The sequence below is a fragment of the Oncorhynchus mykiss genome, chromosome 9 (assembly GCF_057628025.1).
Source record: "Oncorhynchus mykiss isolate SJ-2025 chromosome 9, ASM5762802v1, whole genome shotgun sequence".
Classification (NCBI taxonomy): Eukaryota; Metazoa; Chordata; class Actinopteri; order Salmoniformes; family Salmonidae; genus Oncorhynchus; species Oncorhynchus mykiss.
Window position 1 is genome coordinate 19,346,241 of NC_143030.1, and position 19,840 is coordinate 19,366,080.

Sequence of the window (19,840 nt, forward strand, 5' to 3'; positions counted from 1 at the left end):
TTGAGACATCTTTTTGATTAGGACTCACTAAACACATCCATTGTTTGATGTCTGAGTGTTGGCGTGTGCCCCTGGCTATCTGTGAAAAATAAAATGGTGCCGTCTGGGTTGCTTAATATAAGGAATATGACATTGTTTATACTCTTCCTTTTGATACTGTTCCTGGAGAGCCTCCCTCCTGTAGGTTTTTGCTCCAGACCTTGTTCCTGGGATTGGAGTGAAAACCTACAGGAGGGTAGCACTTAAGGAACAGAGTCGGAGAGCCCTGGTCTATATGCTTCGGGCACATAGACTATTCTTGTTCTCATAGACTAGGGGTATTCAACTCTTACCCTACGAGGTCCGGACCCTGCTGGTTTTCTTTTCAAACTGACAATTAATTGCACCCACCTCGTGTCTCAGGTCTCAATCAGTTCCTGATTAGAGGGAACAACGAAAGCAAAAGCAGTGACACTGGCTTCGAGGTCCAGAGTAGAGTTTGAGGGTGATAGAGTAATGACTTGTTGACCTTTTAGACTACGTATGCATAACTACATGTGAATATGCATGTAGGTCTATAGGCCTATATGTATATGTATGGGCCTGCATATGTATAGGCCTATACTGGTAGGGCTACATATAGGTGGATAGGCCTACTACATACACTGCACACTGCACATTGGAGTATAGCCTGCATCTCACGTCTCATTTCCTCCACCAGTGCAGCAGCATAATGTGGACACAGACCTCATTACGGACCTCCTGCAGGTACTAATGATCACACTCACTTCCCATCGTTCCTATTTGGCTGTATGGGTCCGTGAGGTAGTTGGCGCCAATTGGTTTTTGCAGGAAACCGACTACTGCTGTTACCCCACTAGAGGGGACACGGTGGTTAGTGGTACATCCTGGAGGAGAGACAGGGCACTAGGGTCAGTCACTAGAGGGGACACAGTGGTTAGTGGTATATCCTGGACGAGAGACAGGGCACTAGGGTCAGTCAATAGAGGGGACACAGTGGTTAGTGGTATATCCTGGAGGAGAGACAGGGCACTAGGGTCAGTCACTAGAGGGGACACGGTGGTTAGTGGAACATCCTGGAGGAGAGACAGGGCACTAGGGTCAGTCACTAGAGGGGACACGGTGGTTAGTGGAACATCCTGGAGGAGAGACAGGGCACTAGGGTCAGTCACTAGAGGGGACACAGTGGTTAGTGGAACCCCCTGGAGGAGAGACAGGGCACTAGGGTCAGACACTAGAGGGGACACGGTGGTTAGTGGAACATCCTGGAGGAGAGACAGGGCACTAGGGTCAGTCACTAAAGGGGACACGGTGGTTAGTGGAACATCCTCCAAGCTCGTCATCAAGCTCGAGACCCTGGGTCTCGACCCCGCCCTGTGCAACTGGGTACTGGACTTCCTGACGGGCCGCCCCCAGGTGGTGAGGGTAGGCAACAACATCTCCACCCCGCTGATCCTCAACACTGGGGCCCCACAAGAGTGCGTTCTGAGCCCTCTCCTGTACTCCCTGTTCACCCACGACTGCGTGGCCACGCACGCCTCCAACTCAATCATCAAGTTTGCGGACGACACAACAGTGGTAGGCTTGATTACCAACAACGACGAGACGGCCTACAGGGAGGAGGTGAGGGCCCTCGGAGTGTGGTGTCAGGAAAATAACCTCACACTCAACGTCAACAAAACTAAGGAGATGATTATGGACTTCAGGAAACAGCAGAGGGAACACCCCCCTATCCACATCGATGGAACAGTAGTGGAGAGGGTAGCAAGTTTTAAGTTCCTCGGCATTCACATCACAGACAAACTGAATTGGTCCACTCACACAGACAGCATCGTGAAGAAGGCGCAGCAGCGCCTCTTCAACCTCAGGAGGCTGAAGAAATTCGGCTTGTTACCAAAAGCACTCACAAACTTCTACAGATGCACAATCGAGAGCATCCTGGCGGGCTGCATCACCGCCTGGTACGGCAACTGCTCCTCCCACAACCGTAAGGCTCTCCAGAGGGTAGTGAGGTCTGCACAACGCATCACCGGGGGCAAACTACCTGCCCTCCAGGACACCTACACCACCCGATGTTACAGGAAGGCCATAAAGATCATCAAGGACAACAACCACCCGAGCCACTGCCTGTTCACCCCGCTATCATCCAGAAGGCGAGGTCAGTACAGGTGCATCAAAGCTGGGACCGAGAGACTGAAAAACAGCTTCTATCTCAAGGCCATCAGACTGTTAAACAGCCACCACTAACATTGAGTGGCTGCTGCCAACACACTGACACTGACTCAACTCCAGCCACTTTAATAATGGGAATTGATGGGAAATGATGTAAAATTTATCACTAGCCACTTTAAACAATGCTACCTAATATAATGTTACATACCCTACATTATTCATCTCATATGCATACGTATATACTGTACTCTATATCATCTACTGCATCCTTATGTAATACATGTATCACTAGCCACTTTAACTATGCCACTTTGTTTACATACTCATCTCATATGTATATACTGTACTCGATACCATCTACTGTATCTTGCCTATGCTGCTCTGTACCATCACTCATTCATACTGTATATCTTTATGTACATATTCTTTATCCCCTTACACTGTGTATAAGACAGTAGTTTTGAAATTGTTAGTTAGATTACCTGTTGGTTATTACTGCATTGTCGGAACTAGAAGCACAAGCATTTCGCTACACACGCATTAACATCTGCTAACCATGTGTATGTGACAAATAAAATTTGATTTGATTTGGTAACGCTATAGCTATTCTTGATGCTCTTGAACATTACTTTACGCCAGCAAAGAACGTCATCTACGAGCGTTATGTTTTCGGTCGTTGCAAACAGGAGGACGGGGAGTCCATTGACAGCTTTGTCACTAGGTTAAGGGAAAAGGCAGCTACATGTAACTATGGTGCTTTAAGAGATGAACTGATCAGAGATATGATTGTGCTTGGCATAACTGATGAGGGCACCCGCAGACGTTTGCTGAGAGAACGTGACCTGACGCTGGCCTTGGCAGTGGAGACATGCCGTGCAACAGAGCTTACTGATATACGGATGAGGTCCATGGAGCTAGAAAGGCAACATACGGACAATGTAAATGCTACATTCAGGCAGCCAGTAAATAAATTCCCCTTTGCCACAGCTAATGCTAATACTACAGCCAACTCTGCAGTAGACAACCCCAATACATGCCGATATTGTGGCATTTCTCATGGACGAGGAAAAGAACACTGCCCAGCCTATGGAAAAATATGCAAATCATGTGGTACAGCTAATCACTTCGCAAGGGTCTGCATGACAAGCAAGAGAAAGGAGGGTAAAGTGCACTCCATTGAAACAAACACAGATGAAGGGAACGGCAGCACAGAGGATGTACATGCTAGCGAGCGCATAGGGGCAGTGAGGGCAAAAGGACAAAAGTGGTTTGTCACTCTGCTACTTAATAATAAACCAAAGCAATGCCAGCTAGATTCAGGGGCCACATGCAACGTTATGAGCCTTAAAGACAAAAGGAGGCTCGCGCCCAGAGACAAACTCACACAGAGTAGCACCAAGCTGAAACTGTATTCAGGCCAGTTCATGACCTCTTTAGGCCTGTTTGTGACAGAGTGTGTTTTACGTGGCCAGAAATACACCCTTGAGTTTGAAATAGTTGAGGGCCAGCCTGTGGCATTCGCCTCTAGGGATGTGTTGTCATGTACTGAACAAGACTGATTACTCGCATCAATGCCTCTGTCTCCTCATTTTACATTCAAACACCAGTCATGGAGCTTTACTCTGATAGAAAGAGCACAAAATTGCACGTCATGCAATGCCCAGCTCACCATCCAACTCTGCACGTGACGCAGTGTACAAAATATACGAACCCCCCCACGAGACACAGTAAGTTGCTAGCTAGTATTAGCTGGAATTCTAAAACCAAAAAACCCATTGGCTTAACAATAAAGTGTCAAGGAGAATCACCGATATAACCCTGTTACATATGTACATTATATGTTTTTGTAATGCATTCAGGCTGTATCACAACCGGAAGTGATTGGGAGTCCCATAGGGCGGCGCACATTTGGCCCAGCTTTGTCCGGGTTTGGCCGGGGTAGGCATCAATAAGAATTTGTTCTTAACTGACTTGACTAGTTAAATAAAAAATAAATATGAATAATTCAACACAGCCGCGGGATGTACGGGTGATGAAGGTGAAATGGTAAATCTGAAATAATTCGTGTTGCAATAAAAAACGATGATAAACTATTTTCTGTTGCATTATTGATATACATTGACATGTTTTGCTCATGATCCTATCTATTCAGTTGTGGGGGTTTGGAGTCGGACATGCTCATGCTGTTTAGAGTTTAGTTCGAGTTAAGTCGGGTCTCTCTCTCCCTCTCTGTCTTTCTCCCCTCTCTTCTCGCCCCCTTGTAGTGAATATCAAGTGATCTGGAGCGGTGCTCGCAATAGTTATTCACTATTTTTTGTTGTTGTTGTTTACAATTCTAAACTTGTCGAAAAGGGAATGTGAACTATATAAAATAAGGAACATAGCATTCTCTCACCCTCATCTTGCAGGCCATCTCCTTTCCATGTCAAACATGTATGTGTAGGCCCACTAGCCCAGCAGCCCCAGTCTAACAGGCAACACAGTGAGTGGTGCTTTCCACATGCTGGTGCTGATTTGAGGTGAATGAGTTTCTCTGTGATGGACTGCATAGATGTCCATTTGTGCTCAGTTTTAATAGGCACAATCTTAGTGACAACACCCCTCTTGCTATCTCTCTCTCACACACATATCCATTGTAATTATGCAGTACAAAGAAATGTGAGCTCTGTTCACAACTGTCTATTCCTAGGCAGCGCATGAGTTTCAAGTTTGGGGAAGCTTACAATTTATCCTACCATTTCTACCAATCTGTTTGACAGTTATATTCATTAGTGAAATTTCATGGAACAGTTTAATTTCAATAATAACGTTTTCGTTTCTCAAAATGATTGTCAAGTGGTTAATAATTAAAGAATTAAGAATTCAAATGATACAAATCCTAGAGTTAAAACTCCACTGATGGGAGAGCACCAGCCTCTGCCATATGGACACGTTGATTCACTGTGAGCCATTGACAGCTAAAGAAATGAGGGCATGGAACTAAGAGATAGCCAAGGCCAATGTAGCAAAAGGCCTATAATTGTCAACTAATTAAAAATAGCCTGCAGTAAACCAACAAATAAAACAGAAAATATCCTGATGAAAATGCAGGTTCTATCAATTACATTCATCTCTCTGCTCTGCCTGTCTGCCTCCCTTTCTATCAGTCTTGACTTGAGCTCTTTCTATCGGTCTTGACTTGAGCTATTTCTATCAGTCTTGACTTGAGCTAACACTAGTGAAGTGCAACAGTGTAGACTATCAACTCAATCAACTGGGTCTGGCAGAATGACTGCATTTATGAAGGTCCAGCCTGAAGCTGTCAGTACAGAACTTGCCTCAGAGTTTCCCGTGCCAGTGAGCTCGAGACAGAGGCAGCTGATTTTGCAAAGGGAAATGTGTTCAGGTGTTTTATGTAATTGTAACCGATGTGAAATGGCTAGCTAGTTAGCGGTGGTGCACTCTAATAGCGTTTCAATCGTTGACGTCACTCGCTCTGAGACCTTGAAGTAGTGGTTCCCCTTGCTCTGCAAGGGCAGCGGCTTTTGTGGACCGATGGGTAACGATGCTTCGAGGGTGACTGTTGATGTGTGCAGAGCGTCTCTGGTTCGCGCCCGGGTCGGGGTAGGGGACGGACTAAAGTCTAAACTGTCACATAATGTCCACTGGATATATGGGATCCTCAGAGCATGATATTTTGGCCTGGTAATTATCAAGGGGGAGTGTTGGAAAGATTTGTCAAATACTGTGAGGAACTATAATTACTTACAATGAATAAAAAAAACGGACTTAGTTGACTTACTGTGTGAGGTGAGAAAACAATTACTGAGAAGCTCAGCTGATTTGTGGAGGTGAATTAAGACAATCAGAAATCAGACATCCATCCCCAAATGGACACTTTCCTACATTTGCAAGCAGCAGGCCAGTTAGTCTACTTATAAACGTGCTAACTCTTCTTCTACACGTGCTCAGTCTACTTCTATACGTGTTCAGCCTACTTCTATACGTGTTCAGTCTACTTCTATATGTGCTGAGTCTACTTCTATACCTGTTCAGTCTACTTCTATACGTGTTCAGTCTACTTCTATATGTGCTCAGTCTACTTCTATACCTGTTCAGTCTACTTCTATACGTGTTCAGCCTACTTCTATATGTGTTCAGCCTACTTCTATATGTGTTCAGCCTACTTCTATATGTGTTCAGCCTACTTCTACACGTGCTCAGTCTACTTCTATACGTGCTCAGTCTACTTCTATACGTGCTCAGTCTACTTCTATATGTGTTCAGTCTACTTCTATATGTGTTCAGTCTACTTCTATACATGCTATACATGCTCAGTCTACTTCTATATGTGCTCAGTCTACTTCTATATGTGTTCAGCCTACTTCTATACATGCTCAGTCTACTTCTATACGTGCTCAGTTTTTTTTACGTGTTATTTCTTACATTAGTACCCCAGGTCATCTTAGGTTTCATTACATACAGTCGAGAAGAACTACTGAATATAAGATCAGCGTCAACTCACCATCAGTACGACCAAGAATATGTTTTTCGCGACGCGGATCCTGTGTTCTGCCTTACAAACAGGACAACGGAGTGGATTCCATGCAGCGACCCAAAAAAACGACTCCCGAAAGAGAGGGAAACGAGGCGGTCTTCTGGTCAGACTCCGGAGACGGGCACACCGTGCACCACTCCCTAGCATTCTTCTTGCCAATGTCCAGTCTCTTGACAACAAGGTTGATGAAATCCGAGCAAGGGTAGCATTCCAGAGGGACATCAGAGACTGTAACGTCCTTTGCTTCACTGAAACATGGCTCACTGGAGAGACTCTATCCGAAGCGGTGCAGCCAACGGGTTTCTCCATGCATCGCGCTGACAGAAACAAACATCTTTCTGGTAAGAAGAGGGGCGGGGGCGTATGCCTCATGGCCAACGTGACATGGTGTGATGAAAGAAACATACAGGAACTCAAATCCTTCTGTTCACCTGATTTAGAATTCCTCACAATCAAATGTAGACCGCATTATCTACCAAGAGAATTCTCTTCGATTATAATCACAGCCGTATATATCCCCCCCCAAGCAGACACATCGATGGCTCTGAACGAACTTTATTTAACTCTCTGCAAACTGGAAACAATTTATCCGGAGGCTGCATTCATTGTAGCTGGGGATTTTAACAAGGCTAATCTGAAAACAAGACTCCCTAAATTTTATCAGCATATCGATTGCGCAACCAGGGGTGGAAAGACCTTGGATCATTGTTACTCTAACTTCCGCGACGCATATAAGGCCCTGCCCCGCCCCCCTTTCGGAAAAGCTGACCACGACTCCATTTTGTTGATCCCTGCCTACAGACAGAAACTAAAACAAGAGGCTCCCACGCTGAGGTCTGTCCAACGCTGGTCCGACCAAGCTGACTCCACACTCCAAGACTGCTTCCATCACGTAGACTGGGAGATGTTTCGTATTGCGTCAGATAACAACATTGACGAATACGCTGATTCGGTGTGCGAGTTCATTAGAACGTGCGTTGAAGATGTCGTTCCCATAGCAACGATTAAAACATTCCCTAACCAGAAACCGTGGATTGATGGCAGCATTCGTGTGAAACTGAAAGCGCGAACCACTGCTTTTAATCAGGGCAAGGTGTCTGGTAACATGACCGAGTACAAACAGTGCAGCTATTCCCTCCGCAAGGCTATCAAACAAGCTAAGCGCCAGTACAGAGACAAAGTAGAATCTCAATTCAACGGCTCAGACACAAGAGGCATGTGGCAGGGTTTACAGTCAATCACGGACTACAGGAAGAAATCCAGCCCAGTCACGGACCAGGATGTCTTGCTCCCAGGCAGACTAAATAACTTTTTTGCCCGCTTTGAGGACAATACAGTGCCACTGACACGGCCTGCAACGAAAACATGCGGTCTCTCCTTCACTGCAGCCGAGGTGAGTAAGACATTTAAACGTGTTAACCCTCGCAAGGCTGCAGGCCCAGACGGCATCCCCAGCCGCGCCCTCAGAGCATGCGCAGACCAGCTGGCCGGTGTGTTTACGGACATATTCAATCAATCCCTATACCAGTCTGCTGTTCCCACATGCTTCAAGAGGGCCTCCATTGTTCCTGTTCCCAAGAAAGCTAAGGTAACTGAGCTAAACGACTACCGCCCCGTAGCACTCACTTCCGTCATCATGAAGTGCTTTGAGAGACTAGTCAAGGACCATATCACCTCCACCCTACCTGACACCCTAGACCCACTCCAATTTGCTTACCGCCCAAATAGGTCCACAGACGATGCAATCTCAACCACACTGCACACTGCCCTAACCCATCTGGACAAGAGGAATACCTATGTGAGAATGCTGTTCATCGACTACAGCTCGGCATTCAACACCATAGTACCCTCCAAGCTCGTCATCAAGCTCGAGACCCTGGGTCTCGACCCCGCCCTGTGCAACTGGGTACTGGACTTCCTGACGGGGCGCCCCCAGGTGGTGAAGGTAGGCAACAACATCTCCTCCGCGCTGATCCTCAACACTGGGGCCCCACAAGGGTGCGTTCTGAGCCCTCTCCTGTACTCCCTGTTCACCCACGACTGCGTGGCCACGCACGCCTACAACTCAATCATCAAGTTTGCGGACGACACAACAGTGGTAGGCTTGATTACCAACAACGACGAGACGGCCTACAGGGAGGAGGTGAGGGCCCTCGGAGTGTGGTGTCAGGAAAATAACCTCACACTCAACGTCAACAAAACTAAGGAGATGATTGTGGACTTCAGGAAACAGCAGAGGGAACACCCCCCTATCCACATCGATGGAACAGTAGTGGAGAGGGTAGCAAGTTTTAAGTTCCTCGGCATACACATCACAGACAAACTGAATTGGTCCACTCACACAGACAGCATCGTGAAGAAGGCGCAGCAGCGCCTCTTCAACCTCAGGAGGCTGAAGAAATTTGGCTTGTCACCAAAAGCACTCACAAACTTCTACAGATGCACAATCGAGAGCATCCTGGCGGGCTGTATCACCGCCTGGTATGGCAACTGCACCGCCCTCAACCGTAAGGCTCTCCAGAGGGTAGTGAGGTCTGCACAACGCATCACCGGGGGCAAACTACCTGCCCTCCAGGACACCTACACCACCCGATGTCACAGGAAGGCCATAAAGATCATCAAGGACATCAACCACCCGAGCCACTGCCTGTTCACCCCGCTATCATCCAGAAGGCGAGGTCAGTACAGGTGCATCAAAGCTGGGACCGAGAGACTGAAAAACAGCTTCTATCTCAAGGCCATCAGACTGTTAAACAGCCACCACTAACACTGAGTGGCTGCTGCCAACACACTGACACTGACTCAACTCCAGCCACTTTAATAATGGGAATTGATGGGAAATGATGTAAATATATCACTAGCCACTTTAAACAATGCTACCTTATATAATGTTACTTACCCTACATTATTCATCTCATATGCATACGTATATACTGTACTCTATATCATCGACTGTATCCTTATGTAATACATGTATCACTAGCCACTTTAAACTATGCCACTTTGTTTACATACTCATCTCATTTGTACATACTGTACTTGATACCATCTACTGTATCTTGCCTATGCTGCTCTGTACCATCACTCATTCATATATCCTTATGTACATATTCTTTGTCCCCTTACACTGTGTACAAGACAGTAGTTTTGGAATTGTTAGTTAGATTACTTGTTATTACTGCATTGTCGGAACTAGAAGCACAAGCATTTCGCTACACTCGCATTAACATCTGCTAACCATGTGTATGTGACAAATAAAATTTGATTTGATTTGAGCCTACATCTATACGTGTTCAGTCTACTTCTATACGTGCTCAGTCTACTTCTATATGTGCTCAGTCTACTTCTATATGTGTTCAGCCTACATCTATACGTGTTCAGTCTACTTCTATACGTGTTCAGTCTACTTCTATACGTGCTCAGTCTACTTCTATACGTGCTCAGCCCACTTCTATACGTGCTCAGCCTACTTCTATACGTGCTCAGCCTACTTCTATATGTGTTCAGTCTACTTGTATACGTGCTCAGCCTACTTCTATACGTGTTCAGTCTACTTCTATACATGTTTAGTCTACTTCTATACGTGCTCAGTCTACTTCTATACGTGCTCAGCCTACTTCTATATGTGTTCAGTCTACTTGTATACATGCTCAGGCAATTTCTATACGTGCTCAGCCTACACCTATACGTGCTCAGCCTACTTCTATACGTGCTCAGCCTACTTCTATACGTGTTCAGCCTACTTCAATACATGCTCAGTCTACTTCTATATGTGTTCAGTCTACTTCTATATGTGTTCAGTCTACTTCTATAAGTGTTCAGTCTACTTCTATACGTGTTCAGTCTACTTCTATACGTGCTCAGTCTACTTCTATACATGTTCAGTCTACTTCTATATGTGTTCAGTCTACTTCTATATGTGTTCAGTCTACTTCTATATGTGCTCAGCCTACTTCTATATGTGTTCAGTCTACTTCTATACATGTTCAGTCTACTTCTATATGTGTTCAGTCTACTTCTATATGTGTTCAGTCTACTTCTATATGTGCTCAGTTTACTTCTATATGTGTTCAGTCTACTTCTATACGTGCTCAGTCTACTTCTATATGTGTTCAGTCTACTTCTATATGTGTTCAGTCTACTTCTATATGTGTTCAGTCTACTTCTATACGTGTTCAGTCTACTTCTATATGTGCTCAGCCTACTTCTATATGTGTTCAGTCTACTTCTATACATGTTCAGTCTACTTCTATATGTGTTCAGTCTACTTCTATATGTGTTCAGTCTACTTCTATATGTGTTCAGTCTACTTCTATATGTGTTCAGTCTACTTCTATACGTGCTCAGTCTACTTCTATATGTGTTCAGTCTACTTCTATACGTGCTCAGCCTACTTCTATACGTGCTCAGTCTACTTCTATACGCGTTCAGTCTACTTCTATTTGTGTTCAGTCTACTTCTATATGTGTTCAGCCTACTTCTATAAGTGCTCAGTCTACTTCTATACATGTTCAGTCTACTTCTATAGGTGCTCAGTCTACTTCTATACGTGCTCAGTCTACTTCTATACGTGCTCAGTCTACTTCTATATGTGCTCAGCCTACTTCTTTCTATGTGTTCAGTCTACTTCTATACGTGTTCAGTCTACTTCTATATGTGCTCAGTCTACTTCTATACATGTTCAGTCTACTTCTATAGGTGCTCAGTCTACTTCTATACGTGCTCAGTCTACTTCTATACGTGCTCAGCCTACTTCTATGTGTTCAGTCTACTTCTATATGTGTTCAGTCTACTTCTATACGTGTTCAGTCTACTTCTATACATGTAAATGTACTACTGGGGACATTTCCAATGGGAAATGTATTTTTAAAAAAAACTATCAAAAGTTAAACAATTATCACAATAAAACAATGAATGCACAAGAATTAGTGGGAGACAGCTCAGCGCATTCTAGAGAGCTGAGTGCATTCTGGAGAGAGACCGCCAATGGCCTATCTTTGCCACACACCCCTCCCCTTCTTCTCTTCTTCCCCTTCTTCTCTCAACATTTCAAAATACTCAAAAAACATTATCTTTACACGTATTTAAGATGCATTTCTTTTCACTGACAGCCATTTCTCAGTAATCAGCTGGGCTTATTGCCAAGTGCTCCGCCCAAATTGCTGGCTTCCCAAATAAGCATATAGACCTACATGCTTGTGATTTGAAACAATCCACAGCTTTAAAAGAAGCTAATGATCCTCTGTGTGTCACGAATCCCGTCGAAGATGGTGCCTCTTCCTGTTCGGGCAGGGCACTCGGCGGTCGTCATCGCCGGCCTACTAGCTGCCATCGATTCCCTTTATTTTGTTTCTGTTAGTTTGGTCTAATTGGTTACACCTGTTTTGAGTTTAGTTTTGTTTGTAGGCTGTTTAAGGGCACTAGGCCCGCGGGCTATTGTGCGGGCTTGTTCTCTGTTTATGGTGTTGGATTATTTTGTGGTCTCTATTTTTTCACTGTCTTTGGAATAAAGATCCACGTTCGTAACTAACCTGCTCTCTGCGCCTGACTCCTCCACCCACTATCCCTAGAAGCCGTAACACTGTGTCTGAGTCTTACTCTCTGGTGATGTTTTTTTTAATGATTGTATTTATTTCTGTATAGAAAGGAGTTGGCTAATGTATTTATATTTACTTTAGGCTGCAGTGACTAAGCTACTGTTACAGAATCTTATCCTATTCTTACTCATAGTCAATACCGTAGCGAGCCTGGTGTATAAGTAAGGATATTGACTCTTCCACTTGAGCATGCCTTTGTGGCACAGTCTATTTCCGCGGGGCTACGGGCCAGAAGGTTGAGGGTTCACGCCCGTCATTACAATCCAGTGCTTTTTATTCTCATAGGACACGAGGACAAATCTATGGTTCTTATAAAATAACATCTAGACCTATTTATTTTTATGAGAAGCAATGCTTGTGGACAGCAAAGGATAACCATGAACCCTTTAAAATGATTGTTCACACACTTGGCCACTCCATATATGGGTTAGCTGAAAACGTCACGATACCGATGCTTGGCCAGATAGCTAGCTACCAACAATGACAAGAAACTGCCATGTGGGGAATCGTAAGTGACTGGTTTCAGCTACTTTATGCTTCCTTCAAATGTTCACATACTAACCGGAACTAGGAAACGCTGACATTACCGACTTGCTAATTCATTGAACGCGGTGGCCTTTACAGTACCACCGTCTACAGCCCAGGAATTATTCTTTCCCCAACCAAAATAGTGCACCTTGCCTTTACTTCTCCTGTATTAGCGGTATCCCCACACCCAAACAGCTACCGGTGGCTATACCAATATGGCTCAAATTCGCTAGCTAGCTAACCAACAACTGTAACAATTTATTTGAGAGAAGTGCTGATTGTGCAAATGTATTTATGTTTTCAATAAACATAGTTTACATGTTATCAACAATCTAAGCCAACCCCTCATAGTTGCACACACGTTGGTTTTGTTTCTAAACTACTATATCGGTTTAAAGTTTAGCCACAGCTGACCTGATAGCGGGGTCGAGGATGGTTTTGAATTACACTGCGATCCATATATAGATCACAGAACCATAACACGTTCACGTTACAATCCTGGAGTTAAATCAGAGATGGAAGAGGAAGTGAGACGTCTCACTGGCTCCTTGTTTCTGGTTCATAGCAGAGAAGAAGAGGAAGAGAGAGGCCCAACACTGCAGAAAATCTGTCTCCCTCCAGCAGGTGGCGTTTTTCACTGTTTCATCAAATCAAAAGATTAGTTTTTGTGTGGATGTCAATGAGAATGCAGAATTTGGTCAACCAAAAAATAAATGTATTTTTTTTTACTTTGCTGTGAGGTTTAAGTTTCGTAGTACTTAAGTTGTTACGAGTGTAATGATATTAGTAGGACACGTGTCATCCCGTCAGCTTTGAGAAAAAAAGTGGGATCAGAGTTACTACTATTATTATGACTGAGTGGGATCAGACTTACTACTTTTGTTATGACTGAGTGGGATCAGAGTTACTACTATTATTATTACTGAGTGGGATCAGAGTTACTACTATTATTATGACTGAGTGGGATCAGTGTTACTACTATTATTATGACTGAGTGGGATCAGAGTTACTACTATTATTATGACTGAGTTACTACTATTATTATGACTGAGTGGGATCAGAGTTACTACTATTATTATGACTGAGTGGGATCAGAGATACTACTATTATTATGACTGAGTGGGATCAGAGTTACTACTATTATTATTACTGAGTGGGATCAGAGTTAGTACTATTATTATGACCGAGTGGGATCAGAGGTACTACTATTATTATGACTGAGTGGGATCAGAGTTACTACTATTATTATGACTGAGTTACTACTATTATTATGACTGAGTGGGATCAGAGTTACTACTATTATTATGACTGAGTGGGATCAGTGTTACTACTATTATTATGACTGAGTGGGATCAGAGTTACTACTATTATTATGACTGAGTGGGATCAGAGTTACTACTATTATTATGACTGAGTGGGATCAGAGTTACTACTATTATTATGACTGAGTGGGATCAGAGTTACTACTATTATTATTACTGAGTGGGATCAGAGTTACTACTATTATTATGACTGAGTGGGATCAGAGTTACTACTATTATTATGACTGAGTTACTACTATTATTATGACTGAGTGGGATCAGAGTTACTACTATTATTATGACTGAGTGGGATCAGTGTTACTACTATTATTATGACTGAGTGGGATCAGAGTTACTACTATTATTATGACTGAGTGGGATCAGAGTTACTACTATTATTATGACTGAGTGGGATCAGAGTTACTACTATTATTATGACTGAGTGGAATCAGAGTTACTACTATTATTATTACTGAGTGGGATCAGAGTTACTACTATTATTATGACTGAGTTACTACTATTATTATGACTGAGTGGGATCAGAGTTACTACTATTATTATGACTGAGTGGGATCAGAGTTACTACTATTATTATGACTGAGTGGGATCAGAGTTACTACTATTATTATTACTGAGTGGGATCAGAGTTACTACTATTATTATGACTGAGTGGGATCAGAGTTACTACTATTATTATGACTGAGTTACTACTATTATTATGACTGAGTGGGATCAGAGTTACTACTATTATTATGACTGAGTGAGATCAGTGTTACTACTATTATTATGACTGAGTGGGATCAGAGTTACTACTATTATTATGACTGAGTGGGATCAGAGTTACTACTATTATTATGACTGAGTGGGATCAGAGTTACTACTATTATTATGACTGATTGGAATCAGAGTTACTACTATTATTATTACTGAGTGGGATCAGAGTTACTACTAGTAATATGACTGAGTGGGATCAGAGTTACTACTATTATTATGACTGAGTGGGATCAGAGTTACTACTATTATTATGACTGAGTTACTACTATTATTATGACTGAGTGGGATCAGAGTTACTACTATTATTATGACTGAGTGGGATCAGAGTTACTACTATTATTATGACTGAGTGGGATCAGAGTTACTACTATTATTATGACTGAGTGGGATCAGAGTTACTACTATTATTATGACTGAGTGGGATCAGAGGTACTACTATTATTATTACTGAGTGGGATGAGAGTTACTACTATTGTTATGACTGATTGAGGAACCAGAACGGTGTGGTCAAAATGGGAGCAGGACACACACACACACACACACACACACACACACACACACACACACACACACACACACACACACACACACACACACACACACACACACACACACACACACACACACACACAGAGTCAGTCAGTCCTGTGCCAGTGTCATCTACAGTATCTGTGGTTCCAGACAGGCTGTATTCTAGTTATCACAGCTCTATAATGGTGCTTTGTTCAGTTGATTCAGTCACCTGTTACTATCTGGTATGTTTAGCCATCACTAGCACTGTTGCCTACATACAGACTTAAAATCATTGGCCACTTTAATTAATGGATCTCTCGTCACTTACATAATGTTTACATATCTTGAATTACTCATCTCATACGTATATACTGTATTTTATACCATCTATTGTATCTTGCCTATGCCGCTCTGTCATCCATATATTTCTATCTATATATTCTTATTCCATTTCTTTACTAAGATTTGTGTGAATTAGGTAGTTGTTGGGGAATTGTTAGATTACATGTTAGATATTGCGGAACTGTCGGAACTAGAAGCACAAGCATTTCGCTACACTCGCATTCACATTTGCTAACCATGTGTATGTGACCAATTTGATTTGATTTGATTAGAAATTATACAAAGATACATTGTGCTCTTATGCAAGAGACATCAAGATGTATAGGTTTATACAGAAATACTAATGCAACAAGCCCTTCTCTCAGAATGATGGAGGCCAGGATTAATCTGCCATATGGGATAAATAAACTGGAGATCTGGAGATCTGTTCTCCCTGGCAACAACAGGCAGGCATCTCATTTTTTTGTTATTTTATTTGACTAGGCAAGTCAGTTAAGAACAAATTATTTTCAATCTGTCTAGGAACAGTGGGTTAAGAACGACAGATTTGTATGTACCTTGTGAGCTCGGGGATTCGAACTCGCAACCTTTCAGTTACTAGTCCAATGCTCTAACCACTAGGCTACCCTGCCACCCCATAAAATCAAATGCAGTCCTTAGGTTATCACCAAGCCATCGTAAATCTACTGTCAGAAGAACAAGATATGTGAAAGTACTCATATAGGAACACATTTTAATATTAAAGTAATGTGATTAACATAATGTTGTAATTCTACGACATGGTACAAACATCTTTTACTGAATGGAAATGTATGGATCAAACACTTTTACTGAATGGAAATGTATGGATCAAACACTTTTACTGAATGGAAATGTATGGATCAAACACCTTTCACTGAATGGAAATGTATGGTTCAACCACCTTTTACTGAATGGAAATGTATGGATCAAACACTTTTACTGAATGGAAATGTATGGATCAAACACCTTTTACTGCATGGAAATGTATGGATCAAACACTTTTACTGAATGGAAATGTATGGATCAAACACCTTTCACTGAATGGAAATGTATGGATCAAACACTTTTACTGAATGGAAATGTATGGATCAAACACCTTTCACTGAATGGAAATGTATGGTTCAACCACCTTTTACTGAATGGAAATGTATGGATCAAACACCTTTTACTGCATGGTAATGTATGGTACAAACACCTTTTACTTAATGGAAATGTATGGTTCAAACACCTTTCACTGAATGGAAATGTATGGTTCAACCACCTTTTACTGAATGGAAATCTATGGTTCAAACACCTTTTACTGCATGGTAATGTATGGTTCAACCACCTTTTACTGAATGGAAATCTATGGTTCAAACACCTTTTACTGCATGGTAATGTATGGTTCAACCACCTTTTACTGAATGGAAATCTATGGTTCAAACACCTCTCACTGAATGGAAATGTATGGTTCAACCATCTTTTACTGAATGGAAATGTATGGATCAAACACCTTTCACTGAATGGAAATGTATGGTTCAACCACCTTTTACTGAATGGAAATGTATGGTTCAACCACCTTTTACTGAATGGAAATGTACGGATCAAACACCTTTCACTGAATGGAAATGTATGGTTCAACCACCTTTTACTGAATGGAAATGTACGGATCAAACACCTTTCACTGAATACTGAATGTCTGTTGTTTCTCTGCCATGCTCGTATGTAGGTTACTGCACTGAAAGCTAGTGTTGTTTTTAATCACTTGTCCTAAATGTTGTTGGGATAAAGAATGTCTAGTCAGCCATGATAGACTGTTGCACTATGAAAGTATTTCTTACTCTGTGTATTTCTCTGCTTCCATAAATACATACCTTTATCTAAACAGATCATCTGATGATTCATCATTTGCTTGGATACTTGAGCAAATAATAATAACTGATAATACATTAGACTTACTTATATGTGACGTTTTACGTAAAAAGTATTTGGAAAAAATATCCTAAATTGAAATGGAATTTACCCCAACCCTGGTCTTAACCATAAAATAACACCTTTACCCTAGTCATCATTGTGTTGTGTGGCGAAAAGATAAGGCAGGACGACACACTAGTACACAATCGATTCCTCTCAGTCACGTCTTTTCTCTCTTCATCATTGAAGTAGTGACACAGAAAAAGTATATTATTTCATGGTGATACCATCTGGTGAAGTAAAGTGTTGATAGCTGAGGATAAAGGAGGGAGGAGCAAATACAACAGAGATGTTGTGGGACGATAAGGTAGAGCGTTGGGACAGTAACCGAAAGGTCGCTGGTTTCAATCCCCGTGCCGGCAAGGTGGAAAAATCTGCTGTTCTGCTGTTGAGCAAGGCAGATAACCCCCAACAACATCTGCACTGTGGACATTGATTTAGGTAGCAGCCCACACCACTCTGATTCAGAGGGTCTGGGTTAAATGCAGAAGACACATTTTGGTTGAACGCATTCAGTTGTACAACTGACTAGTTATGCCCCTTGCCTTTTAGAAGAGTTCTCTGCAAGAGGGAGGAGGAAGAAATGAAACAGAGGTGTGTGCTGATAAGGTAGAAGGGTTCTCTGGAAGAGGGAGGAGGAAGAAATTAAACAGAGGTGTGTGCTGATAAGGTAGAAGGGTTCTCTGGAAGAGGGAGGAGGAAGAAATGAAACAGAGGTGTGTGCTGATAAGTTAGAAGGGTTCTCTGGAAGAGGGAGGAGGAAGAGATACAACAGTTAGAGGTGTTATGTGTCTGTTAATGTGTATTCATATCTAAACTTAAAGGAAAACAAGTTTTACCTGGAGCCAAAAAAGCTTGTCCCTTCAAGCCAAGTACAGATACAACAGCCAAGACAAGATGCAAGGGTTTTTGACAGTTTTAGAAAGTCATTTTATTGATCTGAACTACCCAGTTTTAGAATGTCTCCTGTCGGCTGTTGGCGACTCCAAAATGTAATGTGTAAAACCTTAGCTTTTAGTCTTAAGCAATTCTGTTCAGTGTTGAAACTACAATCCCACTCCGCCCTTAGACAAATTCAACTAAGTATTAGTGTATCCCAAGAACAGTTGATCATTACTTGTATCAGTTCAAGGGGCCTGAAAAAGGCAGATCAACCTTATCGAATAGGCTAAACACAGCTAGGTGATGTTATCTAAGCCCAAGCAATAAGGATTGACGGTTTAGTGGAAATATTCAGAGTCAAGGCTGCAACTTTCACTGGGGACGGGGGCTTTTTTTTTTCTCCAAAAACCTGTTGAAGATCTGGTATTTCTATTTCAAATGGTTATGTTATATTTCAGTCTTCTGTGATGTATACAGTGTAGTGTTGGGATGCAAACGTAATATTGAACACATCTCAACTCTATATCTGACATGATTCAGGTGTCTTCTTTTTTTTAAAGCCCACAACCATGTGCGTGAGGTGTATACTTTTGTTTCAAAGTAGTTACCAAGAAACACTCTGTGTGGCCCTGATTCAGCCCAATGAGGTAAAAGGCTAACTAGATGCTAAAAATCCTCAATCAATTAACCTAATTAACAACCTTAAGTAAAACAACACTGATGAAAAGAGTCCGTAAAAACAAAGCGAGTTAAATACTAATTCCCAAATGGCCATAAAAGTCTGGATTTTACCGCAAAAATCACACAAGCTTGATACATGATGATACAGTGCCTTCAGAAACATTCAGACACCTTGACCTTTGCCACATTTTGTCACGTTACAGCCTTATTTTAAAATGTATTAAATAAATACAAATCCTCAGCAATCTACACCCAATACCCAATAATGACAAAGCAAAAACAGTTTTTTAGAAATAACAGAAATACCATATTTACATAAGTATTCAGACCCTTTGCTATGAGACTAATAATTGAGCTCAGGTGCATCCTGTTTCCATTGATCATCCATGAGATGGAGTCCACCTGTGGTCATTTCAATTGATTGGACATGATTTGGAAAGGCACAAACCTGTCTACATAAGGTCCCACAGTTGACAGTGCATGTCAGAGCAAAAACAAAGCCATGAGGTCGAAGGAATTGTCCATAGAGCTCCGAAACA

The 19,840-nt window shown here is 42.3% G+C and overlaps 1 protein-coding gene across 1 annotated transcript in view; it reads left to right on the forward strand.

Annotated features, from left to right (window-relative positions):
* Window positions 1-5,439: 5,439 nt before the first annotated feature.
* The window catches only part of LOC110531617 (cytosolic phospholipase A2 gamma), a 33,458-nt gene continuing 19,057 nt past the window's right edge, over window positions 5,440-19,840 (forward strand). Inside the window, exon 1 of the mRNA XM_090185687.1 lies at window positions 5,440-5,508. Within this exon, the coding sequence (XP_090041813.1) occupies window positions 5,440-5,508 (69 nt within the window). The remainder of the gene's footprint in view (window positions 5,509-19,840) is intronic.